The sequence below is a fragment of the Haliaeetus leucocephalus genome, unplaced genomic scaffold (genome assembly GCF_000737465.1).
Source record: "Haliaeetus leucocephalus isolate CR32 unplaced genomic scaffold, Haliaeetus_leucocephalus-4.0 Scaffold151, whole genome shotgun sequence".
NCBI classification, from domain to species: Eukaryota; Metazoa; Chordata; class Aves; order Accipitriformes; family Accipitridae; genus Haliaeetus; species Haliaeetus leucocephalus.
This window is the reverse complement of record NW_010972587.1, coordinates 11,606,368-11,632,644: the sequence shown is the minus strand read 5'-3', so window position 1 is coordinate 11,632,644 and position 26,277 is coordinate 11,606,368. Positions and strand designations below refer to the sequence as shown.

The 26,277-nt window shown below is 36.7% G+C and overlaps 1 protein-coding gene across 1 annotated transcript; it reads left to right on the top strand.

Moving 5' to 3' along the window:
* Positions 1-566: 566 nt before the first annotated feature.
* On the top strand, positions 567-25,507 carry EPYC (epiphycan). The gene is made up of 7 exons (XM_010561859.1): positions 567-623; positions 2,756-2,931; positions 17,068-17,221; positions 19,951-20,109; positions 21,647-21,849; positions 23,391-23,486; positions 25,031-25,507. Exons 2-7 carry the CDS (start codon positions 2,764-2,766, stop codon positions 25,199-25,201), a joined length of 951 nt encoding a protein of 316 aa, XP_010560161.1. The 5' UTR covers positions 567-623; positions 2,756-2,763; the 3' UTR covers positions 25,202-25,507.
* The last annotated feature ends 770 nt before the right edge of the window (positions 25,508-26,277 follow it).

Genomic DNA, 26,277 nt, shown 5'->3' with positions numbered 1-26,277 from the left:
AGGAAGTGGTACTTCCCCTTCAGAAGGAAAACATACTGGCAAGAGTAGATCCTATAAGTATTGCCACATAAGTACTCACAGAAAAGTAAAGAAAAAAAAAATACCTCTAAATACATACCAGATAATAGCCACAGCACATGGAAATTCATTAAACATTATCACATCCAATGAGCCCCAAAATAGAAATGTTACCTATAGGAAAAAATATTCATATGTAATCCAATTTGCTTAAGCCTTGATTTTGGATGTTGGAAAATATGCATTTCGGGATTATCAGGACACCCAAAAGATTCTTTCCAGAATGCATTTGAGAATGTTATTGGTATATTGGTAGAAGCAGTAACAAATTTGAGGGGAAGGGGTAAAAAGCTGTGAAGTGAAATAAATGCCATTTGCTTAGAACAAACCTTTGTTTGACCTTGCTAAAATTCAGTTCAGCAAAATCAAATATAAAGGTGTTTGAAGTCGGAGAAACTGCCTGGGCTGAGGTCTCCAGTTGAGGGTAGAAGCTGTACCACCTCCCACAGCCCCAGAATGCCACTGCCATTGGTCGGGGTCTAATACCACTGGCTCTGCATTCTGAGTAACACCATCCCATTTGAGAGATTGGAAGCTAAAGGTAAGTTTTGGTACTTCTCTCTTAGAACAGTTAATTGGATTTTTAGCACTGGAAATATTTTTATAGTATTTGTTTTATTTTATCATGCGTAATACTGATTCAAAGGCTGCAGATTGAGGAGACTATTTATTATTCCCTGGATATGTCTCAGTTCCTTCCTGTGAGAGGAACATAATCTTCATCAAAATATTTGATCTTACAGCTACTGCAGATGCCAATATCATTACAGTGTGTTCCAATATATTACACATAAGGAAAGTACAGAGACATGCAAACTCTGAAAGTTAGTGAGGATACTATAGTAATAGGTAAATAATATTTTTTTTCACAGAGATTCTCATTATATTTGCTGGTTTTGCCTCTATATATACAAAACAAAATACTTATCAAGCCCTGTACCCTTTAAAAACCTTTTATTTCTAGGCAATGTGAAATGAAAACAATTTTGAATAATGAGTAATTAGGAATTGTTTGTTCACAGGAAAAATTACACCAGGTATGTTAGTATTATATTTTGGGTTAATAAAGAACACCCTTTATAGCTGAATCATTTGGGATAAATGACATGCAGAAGAAAAGCAAGACCAAAAACTATCCTGTCAAAAATAGGAAGCAGAAAATATAAAGACAGAAAAACCCCAAGCTCCAGTATACTTCAGTTTATTTCAGAGATCGGTTGCATTTTTATTTTATTTTTTTCACTTCATTTTTTTGTAATGAAGCAGAATACGTTTAGTAATATTGGGAGCTAATACTGAAAGGTGCAATTGAACTAAGTCTTCTCAAAGACAAGCCCAAGTGACTCTAGCTTCTTCCAGCAGCAGCTGAAAAGTCTTTTTGAATAAAGCAAATGAGGGAAAAATGAATGCCTTGTGTTGCTGACCATCCCCAGAGGAATTTCATATCCTCTTGCCTAAACCAGCTTCATAAAGACCTCTTTTCATGAAGCTAAAATTCAGCTTGTTGCTTAGCACACACATTCAAAAAAAGTCTCATGCATTTCTTGTACTTAGTCTATTTTAAGTAGCTACAGTTTAAAAATGAAATATTTAAGTGTGTGTATTATGGCATCACATCAGGAGTACAATTTACTAGACTCATGCACTACTCATTATCACTGTCTATGCTTTTGGTGAAATTAGTGGGAGCTGTAGCTAAATCAAGGTGTAAGTAAAAAATGCTGAATAAACCTTTTGTCAGGCATCTTATATGTTAATAGTGAATACATCACTTACAAGGAATAGGGAATGCATAAACACTAATAGTCAAGCCTAGGGTGAATTTTCTACTATTCTACTAAAATATGGAACTGTCAAATGGGTGATAATTCAATTTTACAATTCTATTCTCCAAGCAGAACAGGTGACTGTACTACGCTACCATTTCTCACTACTTTAAAAATGGTGTTGATTGAATAATGAAGGAATACAGAGTACTGTCACTTAAAGGGCTATGGAGGGGACAGACTACTTTTTATTTTCCCCAGACCTTTGCAGAACTGATGGTCCAAATATGCCACACCATTCAAGAAACTAAAATTATATTCTGGAAAAATAACGACCAGGTGAAATATGTTTTGATTATGCTCATTCAGAGGCAACAAAGAAAGAGGTCCTAATGTTTTCTAAGGTTTTGGGGTTTTTTTTATGGTAGAGGAGAAAGACAAAATTACATTGTTGTACATTCCAAAATGTACTTTATTTATTGCAATAGACACAAATAATATAATAATTTAGCTTTTGGCTAGTTTCTCAAAAGTTCTTCTCTAATGGTGCAGTGGAAATAGGTGAAGTTAGATGAAAGGGGAAAAAGATGAATATATATCCTCTTTTCACCTTTTCAGGTACTTTCTCACCGAGGCCAGTTTATTTTTATACCAATAAAACACAATAGGTCTTTCCAAAATTATCTCAATGTTAGTATGACCAAAGCAGTCTGCGGAAATTCTCAGATCCAGGGACTCTTCATGAAGCAAACCAGAATAAACCATCGAGTCATCATGAATAAATATGAGTTATTGAATAGAAATATTGTTGCATACATATAAATACTGTATTTGTGACATTAAATTTTCATAGATTCCTTGCAAATACCAGACTACCCACATTTTGTCCATTTTCTTCTCTTTCAGAAAAGAAAGCAGAATGCAGACCTTTGTAAATATTTTTCTGGGATTTTTTATCTTTGAGTCTATTGGAGCTGCGCCTATCACTGATACTATAATTTATGATTCTGAGTTCTATGACATACCGCTTGGAGAGCTGCCTCACTCATTCATCTATGATGAAAATGAGCAGTCTGACCAATTAGAGGTAATCAGAACTTTATTTATTCTATCTTTCCAAAGTGCACAAATGCAGTGGCTACTGATGAGTTTTTGTTGGCCATGACAACATTTATGAGACAAATCTACTCATGTGGTTGCTATTGCCTTTGGCTGATGCACAGTTTTCTGTGCTAGTAACACACCGTAGTTCATTCACATTTTCCCTAATCTACAAATGTGGCCAAAATATTTCCTGATTTTTTTTTTTTTTTTGGTGGTAATCTTTGAGAGCAGGTAAAAACTACCATGCTTCCCTCAGGTCTCCTTGCATTGCCACAAATTCTGTTGGAGATTGTCCTTGTGATTCATCCGTCTGGATGAGGCACAGAGGCAGCTGAGATAGGACATCCAGCATTCTCAATCAAATGAGGTTATAAAATTCTGTTTCCTGAGGTTCTTTCTTATAGTAATAGATATGTTCAATGCAAGTATTTCAGGCTATAAATGCTAGTGGTTTCTATTTCTGTTAGGGAAGTGGGCAGAAGGAATTAAAAAAAGAAAGGGAAGTCACTTGAATTGAAAAATACAAAAGTAAGATTACTGAAGAAAAACTGTTAAAAGTCTGTTATAGCATGAGATAGTAATATGTGTTGCCTATACAAGCAGGGGACTCCATTTGTTGACTTAAATGCCTCCTTCCCCTCCTACATTCCTGTATTTCTCTACATTACTACAAGGCTACATTAATTTAACCTCACTCTGCTGCTTAGATATGGACACAACTTCCCTGAAGGTGATATATGCGCTGTATGATTCAGGATTGAGTGCGATAGAAGTTGATGGAATATTTAACATTTAAATAATAATATGTGGGTTTTGCTATTACACAGAATATTTTAGTACTTTTTCAGTACATAATTCATGAAAATGTGTTCCTTTGAGTGATCCATGATTGCAGCAGGAAGGACAGGAACTAGTCTTTCGTCAAGGTGAGATCAAAATTGGAGAGCAGCCTTGAAATCAAAGGACAGAGACAATTTAAGAATAAATATATCCCCAAACCAGAGAACTGAAGAGATAAAAATCACCTCAAAGTTTGCACTAAGATCAAAACCTTACAGTTTGGAGGAAAGAAATTTTCTCATCTAAGAAGGATCAAGAAGATCTTTGCTCTAAAGAAATTACTTTGCATTTGGCCTGTTTCCCTGCACCATGCAGAATCAAAGCTCTTTAAATACCTATGCGCTTGAGCTTTCTTCCCTGATAAAGTCACCCCCACTTTTATTCACCTGATACTTATGCTCTCTCTATTTCACATTGACTAATAAGTCACAGTTCCTGTCTGTCTTTGCTTTTAAAAATGAAGCCTTTATCAGTCCTACAGAAACCGCTTCCTTCCCAGAAATGGGAGAGGTTATTTTGTATGTGCCTCACCCCAGAGATTTTCTCATTCAGACAACAGATTTCTTAGTAATGCATGAATGGTAGGTGGGACTCCCCTGTGCTGTGCTCTCTCTGTGAGGTCCTTTGACACTGAAGCATGAGGTGGCCCCTTTCCAAGTTTCTGAGTAAAGGATAGAGACAAGGCAAGGCTCCTGTGGTTCTTTTCCAGCTGAAAGAAATTCAGGATGATCAATATTGCACCCAACAAGAAAAGATACAACAGGTCCTATCACAGGCTGCTTTCTTTAGGGAAGCATGGAATAGGCAGAGTCCAAAAAGTCTTTTCATTTTGTCTTGTAAACTTCTTTTCCAGAGCAGTATTGTCTCCCATTACTGAGCTCTTCAGGCAGCCTTCTTAAAATTCATCAAGTGAAGGTCATCCATCATAGCAGTTGGAAGGAATGTTACTTTGCATATGGATGAACCTCCCTGTGAGAGCCTTTTTTTCCTAGATGTTTAGCCAAAATCTTTTTTTGCTTACATTCCTTTTACCATGTACCACCCAAAAGAAACCTAAGCATTCACAATTCCCCTAAACCCAGGAGAGCTCAGAGTGGTCAGTGCTGTAGAAATCAAGCAGCTTTTATAGACATGCATGTCAGTCTTGCAAGTTATCTTTTAGACACTGAGTATTATTGATGTCACTCAAGTTTTAAACAGAATACATTTGTTTTCTTGATTGCGGTTATGACTTTCCTCCCTACAATCCTGTTATGGTAAAGATGTGAACCACACAAGTGGCTTTATGTGTAAAACCCAGGATTTATGCAAGGTCACAGGTTAGATTTTATTATGCATAGCTTAAATGATGAGCAATACCACAGAGACCCAGACAAACAGCAGGCCTTCGTCAGATCTAGCCTGTGTACAGTAACTCTTTAGGGCCTGATTTAAGGCTTGCATTTCCTTTTAGAGACTCTGAATCATGTCTTTAGTCTTCTAGTGGAGAAAAAAACGAAATAGCATTTTCTGTTGTTGCTGTCTTCAATTTAAGATTTTAAAATTCAGTTGTGTGCAAATAGAGATCATTCTGTTTAACACATTTTTAGACTTATTGGAGAAATGCAAACTCTTCCAAGGTTGTGCGTCCAACTGATTTTCAGCAGGTCCTGGAGACTGACTGGTTCTAGGACTTCAGATGGGTTTGGTGTGTTGCTCCTGTTGGTTTCAACGGGAATTAGGCACCTGTGCACCTTAAGGAATTAAACTAAAGCATCTGTGTCAATATGTCCTTTCCAGAATGTTACCCATTGGGTACTGTAATCATTCATTCAGTGTGTAACCACCAAAATGAGGGACGACCTAGAAGTAATTAGGGAGGGATTCCTCCCACTCATTCTACCTAGCTAAAATTGGGCATTGCATCCCAAGACCATCCTCCAAGACCAGTGTGAATCATTCTCTTGGGATATCTATTGTGGTGGGTTGACCTTGTCTGGCTGCCAGGTGCCCATTAAACCACCTTCTCACTCCCCCTCCTCAGGGGGAGAAATTAAGATCAAAAACTTGTGAGCCAACATAAAGGAAGTTTAATGAAGAAAAGCAAAGGTTGCACACAGAAGCAAAGCAAAGCAAAAAGATTCATTCTTTACCTCCCATCAGCAGGTGATGTCCACACACTGCCTGGGAAGTAGGGCCCCAGTACGTGTAGCAATTGCTTCAGAAGACAAACACCTTAATAATGAAGCCTGCACCACCACCACCACCACCACTCTCCCCCTGCTTCCCCCGCCTCCTTTCTCTTAGCTTTTGTTTCTGAGCATGATGGGATATGGTATGGAACATCCCTTCGGTCAGTTTGGATCAGTTGTCCTAGGCATCTCCTCTCCCAAATTCTAGACCACCCCCAGCCTACCAGCCTTGGGGTAGGGAGGGCGGTTGGAGAGACAGCCTCGATGCTGTGTGAGAACTGCTCAGCAGTAGACAAAATATTGGTGTGTTATCAACACCATTCTAGCTACCAATACAAAGCACAGCACTATGAGGGCTGCTATGGGGAAAGTTAACTCCATCCCATCCAGACCCAATACACCTATCTTCCTCAAATAACTTTAGGTGGACCCTAGGCACCTGCCTCAGGCTTAGCACCAAAATTTCAGCTTAATAAAGTTAATCAAGGGTCCATGTTCATGACTTCTTTCCTACTTTTCATACTCTGGAAGTATTTTTCCTTGTGAAGTATGTATACCAAAAATGAAGTGTATGTGTGTATATACACACACACACTTCATTGGCTTGTAAACATTTTTCTGACAGCAATTTATCTAGATAACAGCTGTTGATATTTTTCCACTTGAAATCTGTCTATTTTGCTCACAGATTTTAGAGTAACTTTAAGGTCTGGAAAGGTTACTTAACAATGGAAATCAGAGGTTATCCAGCATTGCATGCTAACATCATCAGATCTGTTTCATTTCTTGCATTCTTTTCATTGTATTCAATATGTGTACATGGAACACATTTTTTAATGCAAAGATTTAGCATGGTGAAAATACTCATAGCTGTGAATTACTTGGGAGAATTGTATCGAACCCTCAATCAAAGCTGTGCATTGTCGTGTCTTAGATGGGTCAAATCTGGGCTCTAAAATCTGTGGTTTCCAAGTTTCCAGGTCAGTGAGACATGGAAGACCTAGCTAAAGCTTTGCATCCAAAGGGAAATGTTACTAAAAAAACCTTAAGTAATATATTACTCAGAAATAAAATGTGTACAGACACTTTAGAGAGAACAGTATCAACTCTTTCACAGATAATGGTAAAAAACACAATGTAAAAGAAAATGTATTACCAAGGAAGAAATTCCAAGGTCCTAAAGCAGAAAGAAACTGCAAAGGAATGCCATTGTAAGGTAGTGTACAAAGTTTGTGTTGGATTTTTCTTTGGAAACTGACAGTTACAACAGTATAAACTTGAGCTGCTGTATCGCTCCTTTTCTTCACAGTAAGTTTCATTATTATTTTCAATGAATATTTATATCATTATAGGGTCCAGAGGCCCCAGTCAAGACTGGGTCTTCATTGCCCCAACTGCTCTGCAAACATATACAAAGATAGATTTCCTTCTTTAAAATGGATACAATCAAACCAGACTGCCAAACGCATTCCTGTGTAAGTTTCTTGCTGGTAAAACAGAAAGCTCAGAGTTTTTCCGTCTTTGAAACTAAAACTTGGTTTGGATAGTGTGTGAGAAAAACAAATTCTGGAGAGAAATTCCCATGTACATAAGCTACTAATGTCTAATAAAATCATATTGCAAACTTGTGATTACATTGCCTGTTAAACATAACCAGTCTATTATCCTTCAGGTAGGAAAAGCTAGGTTAGAAAAATAAGAAGTGAAAATATAGGGGCATCAAAAAAATATTTTCATCAATCAGAGAGGCTATCAGTGAGGCTGAGAAACAAGGGAGCTATCCTAGCACTGAATAAGCAGCAAAACAAGGGAGTTGAATACAGGTTGGTCCAGGTACACAGAAGAGGTGAGCTGGAAAGTATGATCCACAAAATGATCAGAAACAAGCACTGTGAAAGCCTAATATTTGATCCTGCATTAGCTTGTTGAATTTGAATCAAACTGATAATAGGATATTCAGGTGCCTGCACAAAGCTCAGAACTTGAGTCATACACACACATTCATTTGTATGTATGTATGTATGCATACACACAAAGCATCTCTGCTGTTGCCATAACACACATGAAGATGGTTACTTGTGCAAGAACTCCCTCTTGCCGTTCTGCAGAGTTAAGAGACGTTTACCCTGCTGTTTCCATCTTTGTGGCAGGTATCTGATTAAATAAGAGACTTCAAGGTGGATATGCAATGACTTTTCACAACATGTCATATACACTTAAAAAACCTTATGAGTTGGTACGAGTATAAGTCAGATAACTACACAGTTGAAAAGAGAATAAATTTACCATTTGAAGCTTTATCCCCAAATAGGAATTCTTCTACTTTTTCAGAAAGGTTTTGACTGCAGCTGTTACATTCACTTGGCTGTTCATAACTGATTCCATATGCTTTGGTACAGATATCTTCACAAAAGGTGAACATTTCTGTGGATTAAAAAGTAATAATGAAATATCTGAGTGATGTTTCAACTATTTTGTCATATAGCAAAGGCAAATACCACAAGATTAAAAGGAAAGATTTGAAATAGCATGTTAGTCCCTAACTTCTAGTACAACAATCCAAGAAGAGCTCCTCTCACCACTTAGCTATCTGAAATGTTATAAAGACTAAGTGTACTGGCTAAGACACCGAAAACTCTGATACTGGGCATGCCATTAGTTACAACTGCGTTAGCTGAACCAAGTACCTACATCCTTTCTCTTGCCTCAGACTGGGTGAGATTCTCTAAGTAGTTGTCCTGATCTGAAAACACCTAAATTGGTCCATCTAGGGCTCATTGCTTGACAGTAACTATCACAATGCTTGAAATTCCCGTGAGGGGTCATAGCTGAAACTCCACAGTGAGATTACATAGACCTTTTACAGTAGATGCTGATACCTTGATTTCCCTGGTCACTTAAACTTTTTTTTTCCCCCAGACTTCCACTTTCATGGCTTCTTCCAGAAAGAAGTAATGTGCATCATCCCTACTGATGTGGTGTATGAAACAAGGATACAGATATTTTAGAAAATTACCCCAGATTTCTAAATTGTACCCATGGCTATATATTTTTTCTGAACACTGTCAAGTTAAATAACATGTGCATTTCTATCGCATTTAAAAATCATTTAAGATAAGAATAATTTTAGAGCCAATCAAAACAGAATCCAGAGCATGGTTTGGTACACAGCTCAGAGAGGGGAGTGTTGTGGTTCTGCTCTGAGTCTGCTCTGAGACATTTCTATCTTTGTTCATGTTTAGTGATTATCTAATGCATCGGACATTAATAATCCTTTGAAGAAGGTCCCAGGTCTCAGTTCCTTTCATATTAGACTAATCAAGTTTCCTTTAGCTTGTTCTCCTCCTCCTGCCATGAGGTTTGCCTCTTTGGATGTATTCTGGCTTTGTTTTAACATCTCATCCAAACTCTCCTCTAGCCCACATTTGATGATTAGGATTTCTTTTGGAACAGAGGTTTTTGGGGTGCCAGCCTCCTCACTTTAGCAACTTACACCTCAGCTCTCTTGCTTGGATGAATGGAGAACCAGCACCTTTGTTCTCATCTTAACTGAAATGGAGTAAAATAGTTGTGCGTATTTAGCAGATGGGTTCGTTGAATTACTTAGGTGCAGGAATGCCTCATTCCCTACACAAATAGGCTTAAGTGTGAGACAGATAGCTCAATAAATTCTGAAGTTGTGCTTCAGAACGTGCACAACTGTAAAGCCCTAATGAAGTTTCTGCCTGAATCCTTAGCTGCACAATATGTATCAGACACCTGAGTTAGCTAAGTAAAACTTCACTGAATTTCTTTCCTTAGATTCCTCAATGCAACCTAATATTTTGTTAGATGCTTAAAGACTTGGTGGACTGTCCACCAGTATCAACAAAGCTATTGTTTTTAATGAACTGTACCCTTTTTTTGTTTTGTTTAAAGAAAAAAAAAGTATAGAAATGGTACTGAAGGAATTGCATATATTTCATAGCAGCACAATCCCTATTGTGACATTACAGAAATCCAGGGATTGAATATTTACTTTGAATGTTATTTCTCAAGAGTGGTTTTGGCTCTGGCTTTCTTTATGAGAGATCTAAGCCTGAACCAGCTTCTAATTTCTGCTTTTCAACTTCCACTGCCAACTTAGCTCTTATTAGTAGAAGGGGAAATAGTAGCAGTGGATAAAATAGCTGCAGCTATCGATCCTGGACATAAAGTTCAGATCACAAGTTCAAGAAAAAGTAGAAAGTACAAAAAACTAATGTGCAGGAAAAAAAAAATCTCTTATTATTATTCCTTTTTTGATACTGGCGTTCCTTACTTTTACAGTTGTGTAGCAATGCCTATTGTTATGATGCAGAATGTCCCTCCCAGTGGCAGGAAATGCATCACACCTGTGCCCTTGTCCTCAGCACTTTCTTCCATGCACCATATTCATATCCTGGACCTGTCACTAAATGATTGTTAACTGATCTTACACTGACAGGGCATTTCTATATAGCATAACAGTCCACACTGTGAAGATAAACCTAAACTATTAGAAACTTCCCTAGTTCTGGAGATAGAGCAGCTTGTGAGCACTATGTCTGTATCACTGCAGGCTACATGTGTGTAGTGGATTGGATCAAATCAGATGAAATGTCTTTGCACTATAAGCTGTAGAAATGAGAGGAAGAGCAGATCTGACATCAGACTTCGGCCCTGATGTCTGGTAAAAAATATGGTTGCTTTTATATGGTCTCCTTTACAGCCAAACAAAGGTGGACCAGCACCTCAGGGAGTTGATTCACAACATATGTATGCTGAACCTCCCTCAGGAGATGATTCTTCCTCCACTGCCTGCACCAGAAATGCAAGGAGACTAAGCTACTAAATAGGACACTTAAATTCAATGTCTGAAGTTAAGTGGACTGAATCTGGTCCTTTTTGTTTGTATTTCTAACGCTGTTTGAGGCAGCTCCTTACCACAGGTCTGAGGGTTGACAATGTTTCTGGTAGATACCCTGGTCATCTGAGTGATCTCCAGCTTCATTTGTCTGGCTGTGTATGTCTACTCTGTGGCTTGGATCAGCAGGAGGTCCTGTGGAAATCTTCATTAAATAGCTGGGACTGGGTTTCAGTCCTTTTGTCCATTATAATAGTGCAAACAGTCCTGTTCTGATTTCTAAAACTGGCATATTTCTCTTTGAAACTTTATGTCTTGCAAAACTTCAGCACTGTTCCAAAGAAAAGCATCTGCTGTAGGCTAACTTAGATATTACATAGCCCTCAAAGCAGAGTGTTAGAAATAAAATCTGTAATTTCAAAGTGTTGGAATGAGACTCTGACTTCCTTGGTACTCATGGAAATCCAGATTACCTCACTTTGTACTGAATTTGTTCATTCTCAGACAACAGAATTAGTAAGTAAAATCTCTGTAGCAATGCTGCGCAGCATAAATCTTTTTACTCAGTTAAAATCAGCCATGACATAGATACACCTGCTTTTGAGACAAGCTTTAGTATATTCTGTGGTCAAGGTGCTAAAAAGACTACTTCTCTTTCTAAGACCAATTAAAAGAACCTCAGAGTCTACTTATATTTTCCAAGGCAGAAGCCACAGACATTAATTTCTAGAGAACTGGGTTACCACTCTAGAGCTCTGTAACTTTAATATTAAGGTTGGTCTGTCTGAAGTATGAATGGAAATTTAGGCATGTATGTGTTCGTAAGACCCAGCAGAAACAACAAAATAACTTCCAAAAATTAGAAGGCTTAAAGGGTTAAAAGAATGGCCTGCATTGATAATGAAGGACACTGTACCCATCTGCACCACTTCCAGAACATTCTTCCCAGCAGCAAAACTGAGGAATGTGTTTTTTATGCCAAAATCAAAGGTCCTGCACCCTGATAATGTCACAACACAGATGACTTCTCAGTGAAGACCCTTCATCCTGCCACCAACAGACAGGAAATAAGGTTGCAGAATATAATATATACAATTCCTTTCCATGTTAGCCATCATGAAATCACACTGCCAGTGAGGAAAAGGAGGCAATGGGCAGCAATCTGGTGTAAGATTCAAGTATGCTGGAGTATCCAAGACTCTGAGGAAAAAGACTGCCCCATAACAGCTAGTAAATTCTAAAGGAGATAAAAACCTGCCCAAAGGTTAGTTTTCAATGCTTGTCAAGAACTCCAGAGGCACGAAAAGGACTCAGTAGCTTCTGTCCCTTGTCTTCTGTATTGAACACAGGCGATCCTGGCCAGACCACTCGGGCATACACATTTAGGTATGTGGGAGTATGTGGGTGTAAATGTGCAAGTGATTAAAATCTGAGAGAATGAGTGTGAGTAGGTAAAATCAGTTTACTAAGAACTTTTGTAAACAAATATCGCCTTTACTTTCCCCAAGATCTCACTGGGGTTTAATACACTAATTTCTCCACACAGCTTATTTCCGTGGCTCTGTAGAAGAAAATGACAATTTATCTGACCTGCACAATTTGCAGTCTAAGTAGTTAGTGCATGAACATGCAATGGCTCACAGATCTATTTATTTTTAAGATAGAACAATAGGAGAAAAGGAGCCCTTAAATGCAAAATTCAAGAAGAAACATGTATGAGCCACTTTTGGAAAGGAAAACAAACCAAAAACCTCTACCATAATTAGACATTTTCTTGTAAGCCTTTGGTAGTTTCAGAACAGCTGTGGGGGAAACTAGTTCCTTTTGATGGGTCAGTATGTGGTACAACTGTCCCTTCAAGTTTATAATGTCTCTTTTTAACTTCTGAACTTCTGTTTGCATTTTTAAGTATATTTTTTTGCAGTAAAAGAAGCACTGGAACAGGACATGCTTCAGATTCTCCTCTGGATTTAAACTTATTATATGTAAGATATCAACTTTGATCCTAAAAGATGTAGACATAGAACAATAGACAAAACATCTGCCACTGGAATTACACCACCTCAGAAGAAAAATGTGGCAACTGATGGCTTCCAGCCTTACCGTTTACCTCTTTAAACCTATTTATTTTCTGTATTTTATTACTTTGCATAGATTATGTGGGTCCATAATCCTCAAACAGGTTACTCTTATCTACATTTCTATTCTGTTCCACGCCTACTGACCTCTAGCCCACACTCTTTCATCTTTCTTTTTTCCACAGCTCAGCCTCCTGAGCCATTTCTAATCTTAAAACCCTTTTCATTTGTCTCACCTACTTTTCAGCCAATGGTGAAAGACAGACACCTAAAGAGCCCATCCTAAAAGAAACATCTGTGGTCAGGGGCTGGAGCTGCTTTTCAGTTTTGTCTTCTTCTCTGCTGACTGTGAAAGGATGCTAGCATAGACTAAATGCCTAGCCTATTGATGACTGAAGTTACTAGCTGATACAGATTTCTGTGCTCTCGACTTTTGCAATTTCCTGGTCTGAAAGTGCCTCTAAATTGGCCATCCACATTAAGCAGTTTCGTTTGTAAATGTAGTCACACTGGATAAATATAGGAGGCGGGGGGGAAATAGATACTGCATGCAGTGTTAGGAAAATATTGATCTCCTTCGGCATGCTCTGTGGCTAATATTCTGCACTGGTATTCTCTAACTATTTTGATTGATTCCAAAGACAGAGTAGGGTAACTATCAGCAACATAGTTAGATGACTTAAGGTAGGTGATGTGATTCCCTTTCAGTGTTTTCTTATGCCATGTATTAAATCTGGCTTGGAAGGCTGATTATGATTTGAAGACTTGCAACTATTGGCAAAGAGAAACATGTTGTATTGTATTTCTCTGCAATATTCTTCCTGCTTTGTGATTTTTCATAAAGAATATTACTTAGAGTAGCAAAGGAAATACAACCCTACCCCCCCCCCCCCCCAAAAAAAAAAACCTATGGAGAATAATACCATTAAGTGATACAGAATCACTTCTGTTTCAATTTTTTAGTTAAGTGCATGTTGCCAAAAATAAACAAACATCTGGAAGATGAAGGATCAATCTGTACAGTATATAGTCCAAGAAACATCTTTGTCTTGTTACAGTCTTGCGTGATTTATCAAATATGTAAAAGACAGAAAGCTGCATGGATCAGATGACCAATAATGGGAAACAGACTTTTACCTTTAGGTTACTGGTTCAAGTCCAGCCTATGTACAGCAAGCAAATACTGCTCATGCTCTGAGTCTGGTATGTAATACACATGTATCAGCGAACTCCTACTTCATTACCCGTGTAAAAATGGCAACATCATTAAATTCACTGTAATAACTGGTATTCTTATGACATTCACAACTGGTGCAAGAGACTGAATAGATAATGCTAGTTGCTTGTAAGAGTTTCTCTAGAACCCAGATTTAGCACGCTGACAAGGAAACTATGGGAGGCTTTCAACTGTGCACCTCCAAAACAAGATAACATCCTGTAATAAGAGAGAGAGAACAGTCTAGAAACAGAATTACTAGAAGTTAATACCTCTGCTTTGGTACCCAACAGCTACAGTGACTAATCAACTAAGAGCACCTGAGAAAGCATAAAGCAAATCACAAATCCCAAGCTAGTATGTTCCATAAAGTATACCCTCAAATATTCAGAGAAGTGGCAATCAGTGTAGATGACCCAAATCCCATGACGAGTGAAAGGAACATTATCTTAGTTCTGAAACCTATTTACAAACTATATCTTGAAAATGCTTTTCTCCAGAATATTATTTTCAGTAGAACTGCCACAAAAGATGCATAAAAAGCCATTAATAAGTCTCAAAATCCCCGGATTTTGTTCCAAAGTTCAGGACAGGGACTCTGATCTGATTTCCACAAAACTGGTGAAGAAGTAGACAGCATGTGCAAGCACTTTAGTGCAGTACTACCCTGGGTCAATAAAAGTGTGGAATGCATCTCTCCCTCTAGGCTTCCTCCATTCGGAGAACATCTGTCCCATTTCCTTTGTTCCCAAAGTCTTTTGATTTGTCCCCAAGTCCATTCCTGGTTAAGCTGTCTTACTGTCGGTGCTACAGATGGGAACATTGTGTATTTGTCTGCACAAAGCAACAAGGTACATCCTTACTCTTACACCAACAGGTTACTCAGTCATGGTTCAGCTGAAGTTCATTTTGCTCACTTGATCACCCTGCATTTTGGAAAGTTATGATCCCAGTAACTGTATCAGGACATTTTTATCCATAAACCCTACTTAGTAATAGTATCTATGTCTTATTGGAATACAACTAAAAAATATACAGAGAACCTGAAGTGTGCTCAGTCAAAATCTGAGTCTGTGAGGTTCAGAGTCCTTCCTGGTTTATCATTGCTTCCATATTCTCTGTCTTCAGTGAAACCAATTGATGCAAAATATTTGAAACTATGGCCACTACATAACTTAAATCAAATCATTTCTATGCAAAAAGTAGATTTTAGATGGTTATTTAGATGTTCTCAGGCAGTCCAGGATCACGATGCTTAATACTGCTAGTAAAGATATATAGCTACACTGCAAGATCCAGCGAGTCTATTACGAAGTGTAAAGTGTTTTCTTCCAAAATTGCTGTAAACATATATACACATATGAATACATATATATACACATATGTATAGTCTACATAGAAAGCCTAATTTAAAATATCCTAGCCACTTGTCCAGTCTGGATGCAAGCTACTTTTACCTGTCTTTTACAACTAGAATTACAAGCACTAGTGCGAGTGATTTCAACAACCGGTTCTCCACGGAGACAGCAAAGCCAACAGTAGCTAGGGGATGATCACAAAAAAGGAGATGTTTGGTCAGGTAAAAAACTCAGGATGCAATAGTTTGATGATGGTGGTGTGCTAGAAGGCTGCAGTGGAAGAAAATCTTTATTAAAGCATAATTTTAGGCTTCAATACCTTTGCACTTGGTATAAAGATACTGTGACAATATTCCTAATTTTGGTCATGCCTTAGATACAGGCTAAGGAGTGTTAACTGCAGCACAGGGGTGCGGCACCCATAGGGGTGAATGTATTACCTAACTTTTAAACAGTACCTCAGATATGCAAAACCCTGTAAGGACACTAATTAATTGCCTGAGATTTAAAAAATAAAAAGTGCATTTTCAAAAGAGGCCCTGGTGCAGTCAAACAATATTATTATACATGGGGAAATCAAGGTACAGTGGTAAAGTAACTTGCAAAGATCACACAACCAGAGTGGATTCTCGGTGTCTGGGTGATTACAATAAACCAGTCTGCGTCTTTGCAAGTGTAGGCCCCTCCGCAACAAGCCCGGTAAGTCTGCAATACTCTTTTTATGAGGGGTGATATGATGCAAGAAAATTGCTACATCTTAATTTTTAGCCTGAAGTTGTCATACAGCAAAATCAACAGAATGCATCTTTAGAATTAAAGTTAACACAATAAAATTTGCTGGTTTGACTCATTACGTTGAGAGGAGAAGAAAAAATAAGGTTTCTAGTCCCATGAAAGGATCTGCCAAATTTTATAGGATTGTTCCAAATCAAGATTTTATCTAACATTTTTTTATTTATATTCTTAGTTTTTCATACTACATAATGCAGCCACTGATGAATGAAGCTAATCAGAGCCTTCTGGTATTCAGATTCAGAAAAAAAAAAATGACAAAAATACTGTCAACATATTATTAGCATGTAGGATGTGAACTTAGACTTCAGAATTCTTAGATAAGATTTTTAAAGCATGTTAGTGTTCTTAAAACAAAGCCTGCATAGCTACATTGGATTTGGATTTATGCTGGTACAATTTACAATTTTATGGTCAAATGACTTGCATCTTTTTGATGCTTCATAGCAAATTTTAATTTGTCATACAGAATAAATCAATTTTTATCACAAATCTAATTTAACTTTAATGTGGAAAAAAACATTTTGTTAGTACATGTTCTCACTAATGAAGTATATGCATGTGTGCATAGAACAAAACATTTAAAACACTGAGATAAAAAGTAAATGAGTATGTTGGAGTTTCATGAATTGTTTACACATCATCAAGAATTCATTTTAGCTGCCAGATAAAATGCAGCTCAAGCACTAAACCTCAGAACTTATGTGACCTCTAGTGGGAGAATATGAATAACTGGAAGAGAAACAGCTGTCAGTGGAAGTAAACAGTAACATTTCCTTTTCCCTCTTAATTTTCCCCAGACAGAGATTGGGACAGCACTACCTTCCATAATTCAAGAGAGTTATTCTTCCGCACCACTGACAGAAGAACCTGAGGAGGAAGCATCAACACCAAAATTAATTGATGGCTCTTCAGCACAGGGGTCTGGGGTTCTTGGACCCCAGACTCACGACGGTTAGTAGGAAAGAGAAATGAGTTTTGCGTGTGCAGCTTTGCTTTTCAGTGAGCCCACTTTGGTTGCTTATGAATGTCTACCTCCCTTAATGAAAAGGAGGTATAGTTTCTGTACCTCTCTTACTGAAAAGGGGTATAACATGCCTATCTTGAATGCTCTGAAGTCAGATAGGTACCTAGTCAAAATGTTTCCATACTATTTCACTATGAAAGTAACTGTATGTCAATGAAGATTTTTTCCAAATAAAATTTTGCTTAACACTTAAACACTTAAAACTTAAAAATTTGCTAATGCTTGGAAAGTGCTACCAGTACTTTTTCTGTTGACTTAGATTTCAATATCATTACCAACTACCTTTATTTTATAATGATTTTTTACATGATTTTTATAAATATGTTCATACACAATATAATTAAAAAGTTGAAGAATTTTTGACCATGAAAACTAGAAGCTGTGAAACTTGATGAAAGGGAGCTGTTTAGAAATTTTAGGTGAAGCTGATATTCTGTTCATCTGACTACCTATAGTGAAATAAGAACTTTCTACATCTCACAGGGGAATTAAAATTGTAAAACACAATCTGTCCCTCTCCCACACAGACATTGTGATGCTAATAATTGGCATTTGTTAGCAGCTACTCTAAACTCTTGTAGTTAAAGCTCAGTAGAGTTACCCACTGCTCTGATGGGTCTTTGTGCTGTAAGGTGATTAACATACAACAACAGGAAAATCCTAGTTTTCACTATGCCTAACACTGTAAATGAGTGCCATAGAAGACAAATGAAATGGGGAAGGAAAAAAAAAAAAAGAGTTCATGTTTCCAAAGTTGTGTGTTCAGTAACATTAATCATTCCTAGTCTTGTTTTTATACATATTACTAATGAGCCCTGACCTGGCAAAAAAAAATACACTGATGTCAAAACAACTAAAAATGGAAATGAGAATTTCCTAGGACAGCTCTGAAAAAAACACAAAGTTGTCTTCAATTTTGAAAGCTGCAGGTTGTTACAAAACATTTCACATAAATACGACTTATTATGAATTCTGTATCTGTCAATATTTTTGAGCACTGAATGCAAATCAACTAGTGCATCAACTAATGATATGCATGGGAGGCTCAAGGCTGTAACATACCAAATCAGGGGTTTTTTGTGTCTTTATTTTTTTTAGCACCATATTTTCCTGTTGGATGTTGCTGTTGTTCTTGGCTTGGTACTGGATAGAAGAATACAAGGCTCAGGAACATCAAGCCAAGTTCATTTTTCTTATTGATATCTTCTTGAATCCTTCCCATACCTCTGTCCTTTTTCAGTCTACACCAGCCAGAGGTGACAAATACCACTCCTCCAAGATCAAAAATAGGACAGAAGGGGAAACTCTCTTCCTGTACTATGTTGCAATATTTTGAAAAGATGTTAGCCATCCTAAACTCTACATTCATTTAGGCCTAGATTGGCTTGAATGGTTCAAGGTGTGACAATTTATTTTTTCCCTGTGTCAGGCTTGCTCCCTGTAGCTAATGTAAACTGTCCTGTGGAGGAAGTTAGAGAAAGTATTAAAAGAGTCTTATCTCTCCAGAAATGTTATTCCTGCATGCCCAAGTAGAGATTCTCAAATAAGAGAGTACTCTGGTCAATGATTCTTTAATCTTGCCTGAAAAGACAACACATATATAGCCTGCCTTTCAGTTAGTTACTGCTGCCTGTTAGTAATTGACACAGATTAAGGCAGCAAATCTTCCATCTAGCCACAACTGATTTGGAGAAAAAACTCATCTGCAAAAAAATGCCATTTTAATACTCATTAATTATCCTACTATTCAGTAAAGTAACCAGAACAAACAACAGTCATCTGCTACAAGGAAGAGGAAAACATGAAACAGATAAGTATTTCTATGGGATTAAAAGCTGAGAAACAGATAGGCTGATTTATACCCATAATCAAAGAAAATATGTATCAAAAATTCAACACATATAGCAACTTTTCCTACTGAAAATGACATTCAGACAAACCAGTCAGTGTCACAATTCTCACCAAATTTGAACAGTACAATCAAAAGAAACTTCAGAATTCACAGTATTCATCCAGCTTTATTAATGAGATGAAATGGCTTAATTTTTCATTTTCATGAAATTCTGGTGCTAAGCAAATATTTTGTTAACATGGTGTCCAAGTTACCTTAACTCGGACTGATAGAGAAATTTTTCATTATGTTAGATTTCTGAATCAGAAAATATAATTAAACATGCAAAAGAAATTGAGGTTCTTCTCCATAACTTTGTAGGAAAATATTAGTTTCCTTACAAATTACTCAGAAGTACTATTTACAGAACCAAACTTGGAAAGCTCTAACAAGTTTCAGCCATCAGCTGTTATTTCTGCATCTAGATGGAAGTGCACCCTTGCCAGCTTAGGGGGAAACTGACCTTTGGTTGGCTGCTGCCACCTAATAGTCTGTTACAGTCTGAGAAACACTGTATTAGAACAAGTTAAATAACCTTCTAATAGGCATAGCCAGAAAAAAACTTTGGTTTTAAGCAGAATTTAATCACTTTCTTGTTGCAATTATATGGTGCGGTGATCAAAACAGAATGGCAGCGAACATCAACAAAATCTTATTATGTGCTTAGGTGAGCATTTCATTGTAGTGATTTACATGTAATTTCTGTTGGTTTTTTGTTTTGTTTTTTTTTTGTAACCAACTGTTTTCTTTTAAATTGTTTGATAGGTCTTCCCACTTGCCTTTTGTGTACATGCCTAGGGACTACAGTCTACTGTGATGATCATGAGCTTGATGCTATTCCACCATTGCCTAAGAAAACCATGTATTTCTATTCACGCTACAACAGAATCAGGAAGATCAACAGAAATGACTTTGCTAACTTAAGTATGGATAGTAGTATTGTTGCAATTAGCTTTAGTTTCTATTATTTCTGGCACATACTAATCTAAGACACGGTGACTCATTTTATGTAATGTTTGATGATGGTAGGATTATACACATAAATGCATGTATAGAAAAGTGGTTTGCTACTTTTGAACGTAAAGGTCAATACTTCAAATGCAGATTCTCTGTGGAATTTTTGAATTATTAGAAATAACAACATTCATCTATCTTCATGCTGTTACTTGTAAGCAGCTTTACAAAGGCAGAAAAAAACCCAAACCTCATGGAACATTTGTAGCATATTAGAAAGTACTGTTTTCCTAAACAAGATGAATTCTCAAGTACACATACTTTCAAATATTTGCAAAGTATCTGTGTGAAAGGAATTTTACCTTTAAATTTTACCTTTAAAGTATATGTTCATTGGTTTACTCCAGAATTATCTAGGAAAATCTTCAGTAAATGAAAACTGCTATTCCAAAACTATTTGTGGCCTAAAACTTGCTAAAATTGGTGATTTAGGGAGCTTATATTTTCACATTTCCTACTTGAGATTCTTAAAGATAACTGATTTTTCATGAATACTAAGCCTACCCTGTTTAGAGACAGGGACTGCTATACACTCCCCAGCTTGAATGTCAAGATACACTCTTTGTTTTTTGTTTTACACCTAACTTTGTGTAACTAATGCTTATTGATTTCATGATAAGAAGTGTGGAATCAGTGCCAAAAAAGGCTACTACAATAATTAAGGGGAATGCAAAGATCATTTTATGAAAGAAAACTATAAGGGTTTGGCTTGCTCAAACCAAGATGAAAGTTGGGAAGGAACACAATTGGTATATAAAAAAATCAAGGGGAATAAATACTAAGAAAAGAGAAAATTTATTTAGGCCAAAATATACTGTTAGCATAAGAATAAAATAATAAAATAAAATAAAATAAAATAACCATGAAGAAAATTCTGGTGGAATTACAGAACAATGCACTTAAAATTAATGCCTATTAATGCACTAATATTTAGACATTGTTCTTTTTTGCCAAAAATAAGTTTCATTTTCTTTTTTTGATTGAAAAAAGTGTTTTGAGTGTGTTTTAGAAAACAAGTCAGTATAACAAATCTCTTATATATAGGAAAATGTTGAAAACAAAGAAACATGGAACAAGATGGTAGAGAATATGTTTATTTCCCTTTAAGTGTTATTTTTCCAAAAGATAACCATTTAAAAGGTTCCCAGAACACACAGAAATTTTAAAAGTATTATTAGGGTCTTTCATTGAAAGATGTATGAAGAATGACACAGGCAATTCGAAACAGTATGAGAAGGAGATGGTGGTCCCCTTCCTTAGGAGAACTGTTCAAATACAGATTATTGCATTATATATAAAGAGAGAGAGAACTGACACATAGTGGATCAGGAATGGATCTGATTCAAGACACTTCACCTGTAATTTAAACAGCCCATTTGCCTTTTCTTTTTTAGAAATTTCAGTAAACACATTCTTACATGTTTGTTTTGTCTTATTTCTCTGCCAGACAATTTAAAGAGGATTGATTTGACTGCGAACTTTATATCAGAGATCCATGAAGATGCCTTCCGGAGACTGCCCCAACTTGAGGAGCTAGTGCTCCGTGACAATAGGATAAGGCAACTCCCTGAGTTACCATCTACCTTAACATTCATCGATGTTAGTAAGAACAGGCTTGGTCGCAAAGGAATACGTAATGAGGCATTTAAAGTAAGTCTGGGTTTGATGGGAAAATCTTTTCCTCCTTTCTCCAAAGGATGTGGGCAGAAGAGCAGCCTAAGCTTCCCTCTACAGTAGTAAAACTTCTAAGATTGTAGGCACCATGACTGTGCTGGCTGCTGGGTAATTTATAAAGATGGAGCAAGACGCATGAGCACTATCAGCTGGGCATGAGAACCCTTTTTATTCTTTTTTATAAAGATCTACACAAGACATGTGATGGCACTCTATGTTTGTATCTATGAACCAACTACCTACATGACTAGCAAGACTCCAGAAAGCTGCTTGATGTTCCCTTAGAAGTAGTAAAGAGGAAAGGGCAAAGCTACGGAATGCCGCTGCTTCAAACTTACTTTGCCATGTATCTAACATGGGAACTTGCTAGAGTATTCATTAAATGTATATACTTTCTTTCCACCTTGAAAAGCAAGAAGATTGGAACCTCTGAGTGAGAGTCCTTCCTTGAGAATTTTGGTGGGGAGAAGCAGCCATGTACTGATCCTATGTGAAATCTGAATGTGAAATCTGAAGTCATTAGAGAATCTAGGCTAGCTTCGTATGTTAGACCTGGCTTGTATGCACTATTCAATTGCATCTAAGAAGGTAGCTGTAACCAGCCATCTCTGAATTACTCCTTTGGAAAACAGGTTCTTAATGAAGCAACCAACAGCAGTTATTGAATCAGATATTTCCTCCTAACCCAACATAAGGTTGGTGTTGGCAATAGGAAAGATGGGAAAAAATCAGTCCCCCAAATTGAGACTCAGGTCCAGCACCTTTTTTTTCTGCACTTTCCTGATTTTAGCCATGAAGGAGTCTCAGCCTTTATCTTCCATATTTGCCAAGAACTTTCACCCTGGTACCTCAGAGTTCTGTTAATAGGAATTAAACTAGGACACTGAACTCAAAGAAGTAGTTAGGTACCATGATAACTTGTGTGTGTAGAAAGGGGGCAAAATGAGAGTATTCTGAGTATACTGAGCCTTACTGCCGTAGCCAAGTTTATATCTTACTTTTGTTATAATTATCAGATGAAGCTCCTTTCACTAAGTCAACAGATAAAATTATTTACCTTTTCAAATGGAATGAGAAATTTATTTTTCGCTCAGGCATTTCTTATGCAGTTATAATTTGTTTCAACACCAATACACTTCTGCAAAATTGAGTAAGCTTGTCACAAAAGCCAGAAAGCAGACAGAATAGGAAGCCTTTCTGCGTAATGACTGGGAGAGGCAGTATTTTCCCTTTAGAACAACATCATTAAAATTATATCTCTAATTATTAAGTCTCTAGACATTTCAAAGATTTTTTTTCCTTCATTTTAATCCAAACACCTAATTTTTAACAGCAACAGTTCTCAGCCTGTGCAAATGAAATGGTTCTTGAATTTCTGCCTTTTCAACCATATCATGCTGAAAGAAAATGTGTTAACATCCAGCGGTACTCATCACAGTGATAGGTTTCAAACTTACTTCCTAGAGATTTTCAAAAATGTCTATCATTTTCCCCTACCTTTTGCCTTCATCCTCTAGGATATGCATGAACTGCAGCATCTTTACATCACTGACAATAACTTGGATCACATTCCATTGCCACTCCCTGAAAGCCTCCAAGCTCTTCATCTTCAGGTAGGCTATGAAAGTAATGGCTCCATATATCACGTTCAAATAGTAAGTAAAACTGACAAGGGCAACTATTGTCTTGTTTCTTCTGTTTATCCAAAAGTGTACTTACTGGACTAAAGAAACTATTGGAAACACACAATTAACTAGTGAATGCAGTATTTGAAAGAAGTAAAATTTAGCTCAGCTAAGCATTAATTATTAAAATTTGTAATACAATATTTTTCAAACATAAAATTCTAGATTTATTGTTAGCACAGATTAAAGTTAGGTTCACAGCTGTCAAGAGCAACATTATTCTAAGAGACTTCAAAGACAGAAATCCCTTACACTGCTCATATGAATCTTCCAACAGGAATACGTTTAGATACCCAAAGAAAGTTGCTTTACGTATGGGTTGTATCTATACCCAGCGCATTTGATTCTCTTAATAAAGGTCATTCCCTGTTGCTAACATTTTTTCAGCCAAACTTTTCCATTTGACTATGTTGGAACATCCCATCCATCATCTTTCTGTAATTTTTTTTTTTTTTTTTTTGTATTTGCTTTTACCTCATCCTTTGTTTCTAAGTTCTTCCTTTCAACCTTTTCCATCTTTGCTTCCTTCCCTCTATCTCCTTGTGTACCAATGCCCAGTTTTGATTATCAGAAGATGTTTTTGTTTATTACATAATACAGCAAAACCCCTTGGAATATATAACCTGATGTACCATATATAATTTGACCTCTATCTTTCAATAAATAAATCTATAGAAATACTCTGCCTGCTAGCTGACTATTTTTTCCACCTGTCCATGCCTCTAAATTAAGTATTCAGTGCTATGTGCTACAAACCAAAGTTAGTGAGGTGGACTTTTTCCACACCAATTTCTGACTAGCAAAAGAATGGAGAAGAGAAGAATTTTCAGACAGCCCTCATTTTAGGATACTACCTTTTTAGTCTCAATTTCCAGAAAATATTGTATTCTAGCAATTCATTGTTGAAAATGGTTCACTTCAAGAACAAATGCTCAGCAAAGATAAAGTATATAAGAGGAATTTAAACCAAAGGACTAAAACCTAAAGCGTTCAATTTTCCCTATATATGTACAGATGGGGGTTAAGCTAATGTGAGAGGGCCTGCGGGAAAGAAATTTGTCACAGATCAAATAGCAGATTTGTGGCTTTGCAGGTTGAGGCATATCAAGCTGTCAGGATGATAACTATGGTTCTATGATTTTTGGACTGGCCTATGCTGGTTCCAATTTGCATTAATCAGGCTCTTCTATATGACCCCAGAAATGAAAATGCTCGATACTTCTACCAGGCCCCTCCTGCAAAGCCTGTCTCTGCTACATGGTTTCAGCTGCTTAGTTTTGAAGCTTTGCACTGGCCAAGAAATTTTCCCCCTGCTTGGAAGATTTCTCTGTTGATAACTTGCAGCCACAATCTGGTCCCTTGGGTTCAAATAAGTGTCTCTCCAGGCACTGAAAATGCATCCATAAGTTGTTCTTCAAAGAGTAAAAAATTACTTTCAGGCAACTATTCTGACAGCTTTTTTCTTTTTTTAGAACAACAACATTCAAGAGATGCACGAAGACACTTTCTGCAAAATGAAAGATTTTACTTATGTACGTAGGGCTCTTGAAGACATCAGACTGGACGGTAATCCCATCAACCTGAGCAAAACACCTTATGCATACATGTGTCTACCCCGTTTGCCAGTTGGTAGCCTCATCTAAGTTTTGACAGAAGCCAATACTGTCATACGCTATAAGAATCTTTAAAGACAAATTTTTAGCTCACTGCTACACTAAAAAAGATGCATTTTTTCAAATCTCATTAATTTGGGAAATATTTCTGTTAATAACGAGATCGATTATTGAGATACAAAGAATAATATGAAATGCTAAAAGACAACTCCATGATCTACCCAACTGTAAGTTGTATAGCAATATCAAGAAAAATATTTTACTACAAAAACTGTACTGAAGGCAATAAAAGATCAATGTAAATGCAAAATTTTATGCTGAATTATTCAGATCTAATGTATGAATTTTAAAGTGAAATAATTTTTTATGTTAAAATCTAACTATGACATAGTAAATAAAGAAATAAAAATAAAATGTGTAAACAACTGAATATTTACCCACTTTTAATTTGATTAAATATTTTTCTCTCTGAGACACATCCATTTTTCTAATTCTTTCCTTAAAGGTCCCTTCATTAGTACTAACAATATTCAAAAAAACATGTTTTCTTTAGCAAACAGAATGTTTCCTTAAATCAATAATGAAATACAGAGATTAAACTTGTATCAGATTACCCCCCAAAAGTACATAAACTATTTATTTATACCTTTGCAGTAATAACTGGCCTTTGTAATGCTGATGAGGCCCAAAGCTGTCTCCTGTATCTTTGATAAACTTGCCTGCAAGATTATCTGGCTAATAAAAATCTCATGTAAAATAGCCTTTTTTGAGAAATACTGAACTTTATTCTGCATAGGAATTGGAAAAAAACTCCCTTTGACATAATTACACAGCCACACAAAATATTTCAGTTCAATATACTAAGGGCCAGAATTCATGGACCCAAGTCACAAATACCATTGCGGAACCATGGCTCAGTTTCAAGTTATTTGAAACAATTTCACTCAGCTTTTCTGCTTTACTATTTAAGAGCCTTACCAGTTAAAGATTAGGAAATTCCCTCCCTTTGGATAGTTTGAACAATTCTCCTCCTTTTGTGGAGGAGCTTTAATACATTTTACTAGGGAGAAAGCCCCCAGGAAAGATTCACTAGTACAAAATAGATA

Coding starts and splice junctions, on each gene's coding strand:
- EPYC (XM_010561859.1), top strand. CDS start 2,764: ATGCAGACCTTTGTAAATATTTTTCTGGGATTTTTTATCTTTGAGTCT. Junction 17,222..19,950: donor TGGACCCCAGACTCACGACG/GTTAGTAGGAAA, acceptor ATTGTTTGATAG/GTCTTCCCACTTGCCTTTTG. Junction 21,850..23,390: donor TACGTAATGAGGCATTTAAA/GTAAGTCTGGGT, acceptor TTCATCCTCTAG/GATATGCATGAACTGCAGCA.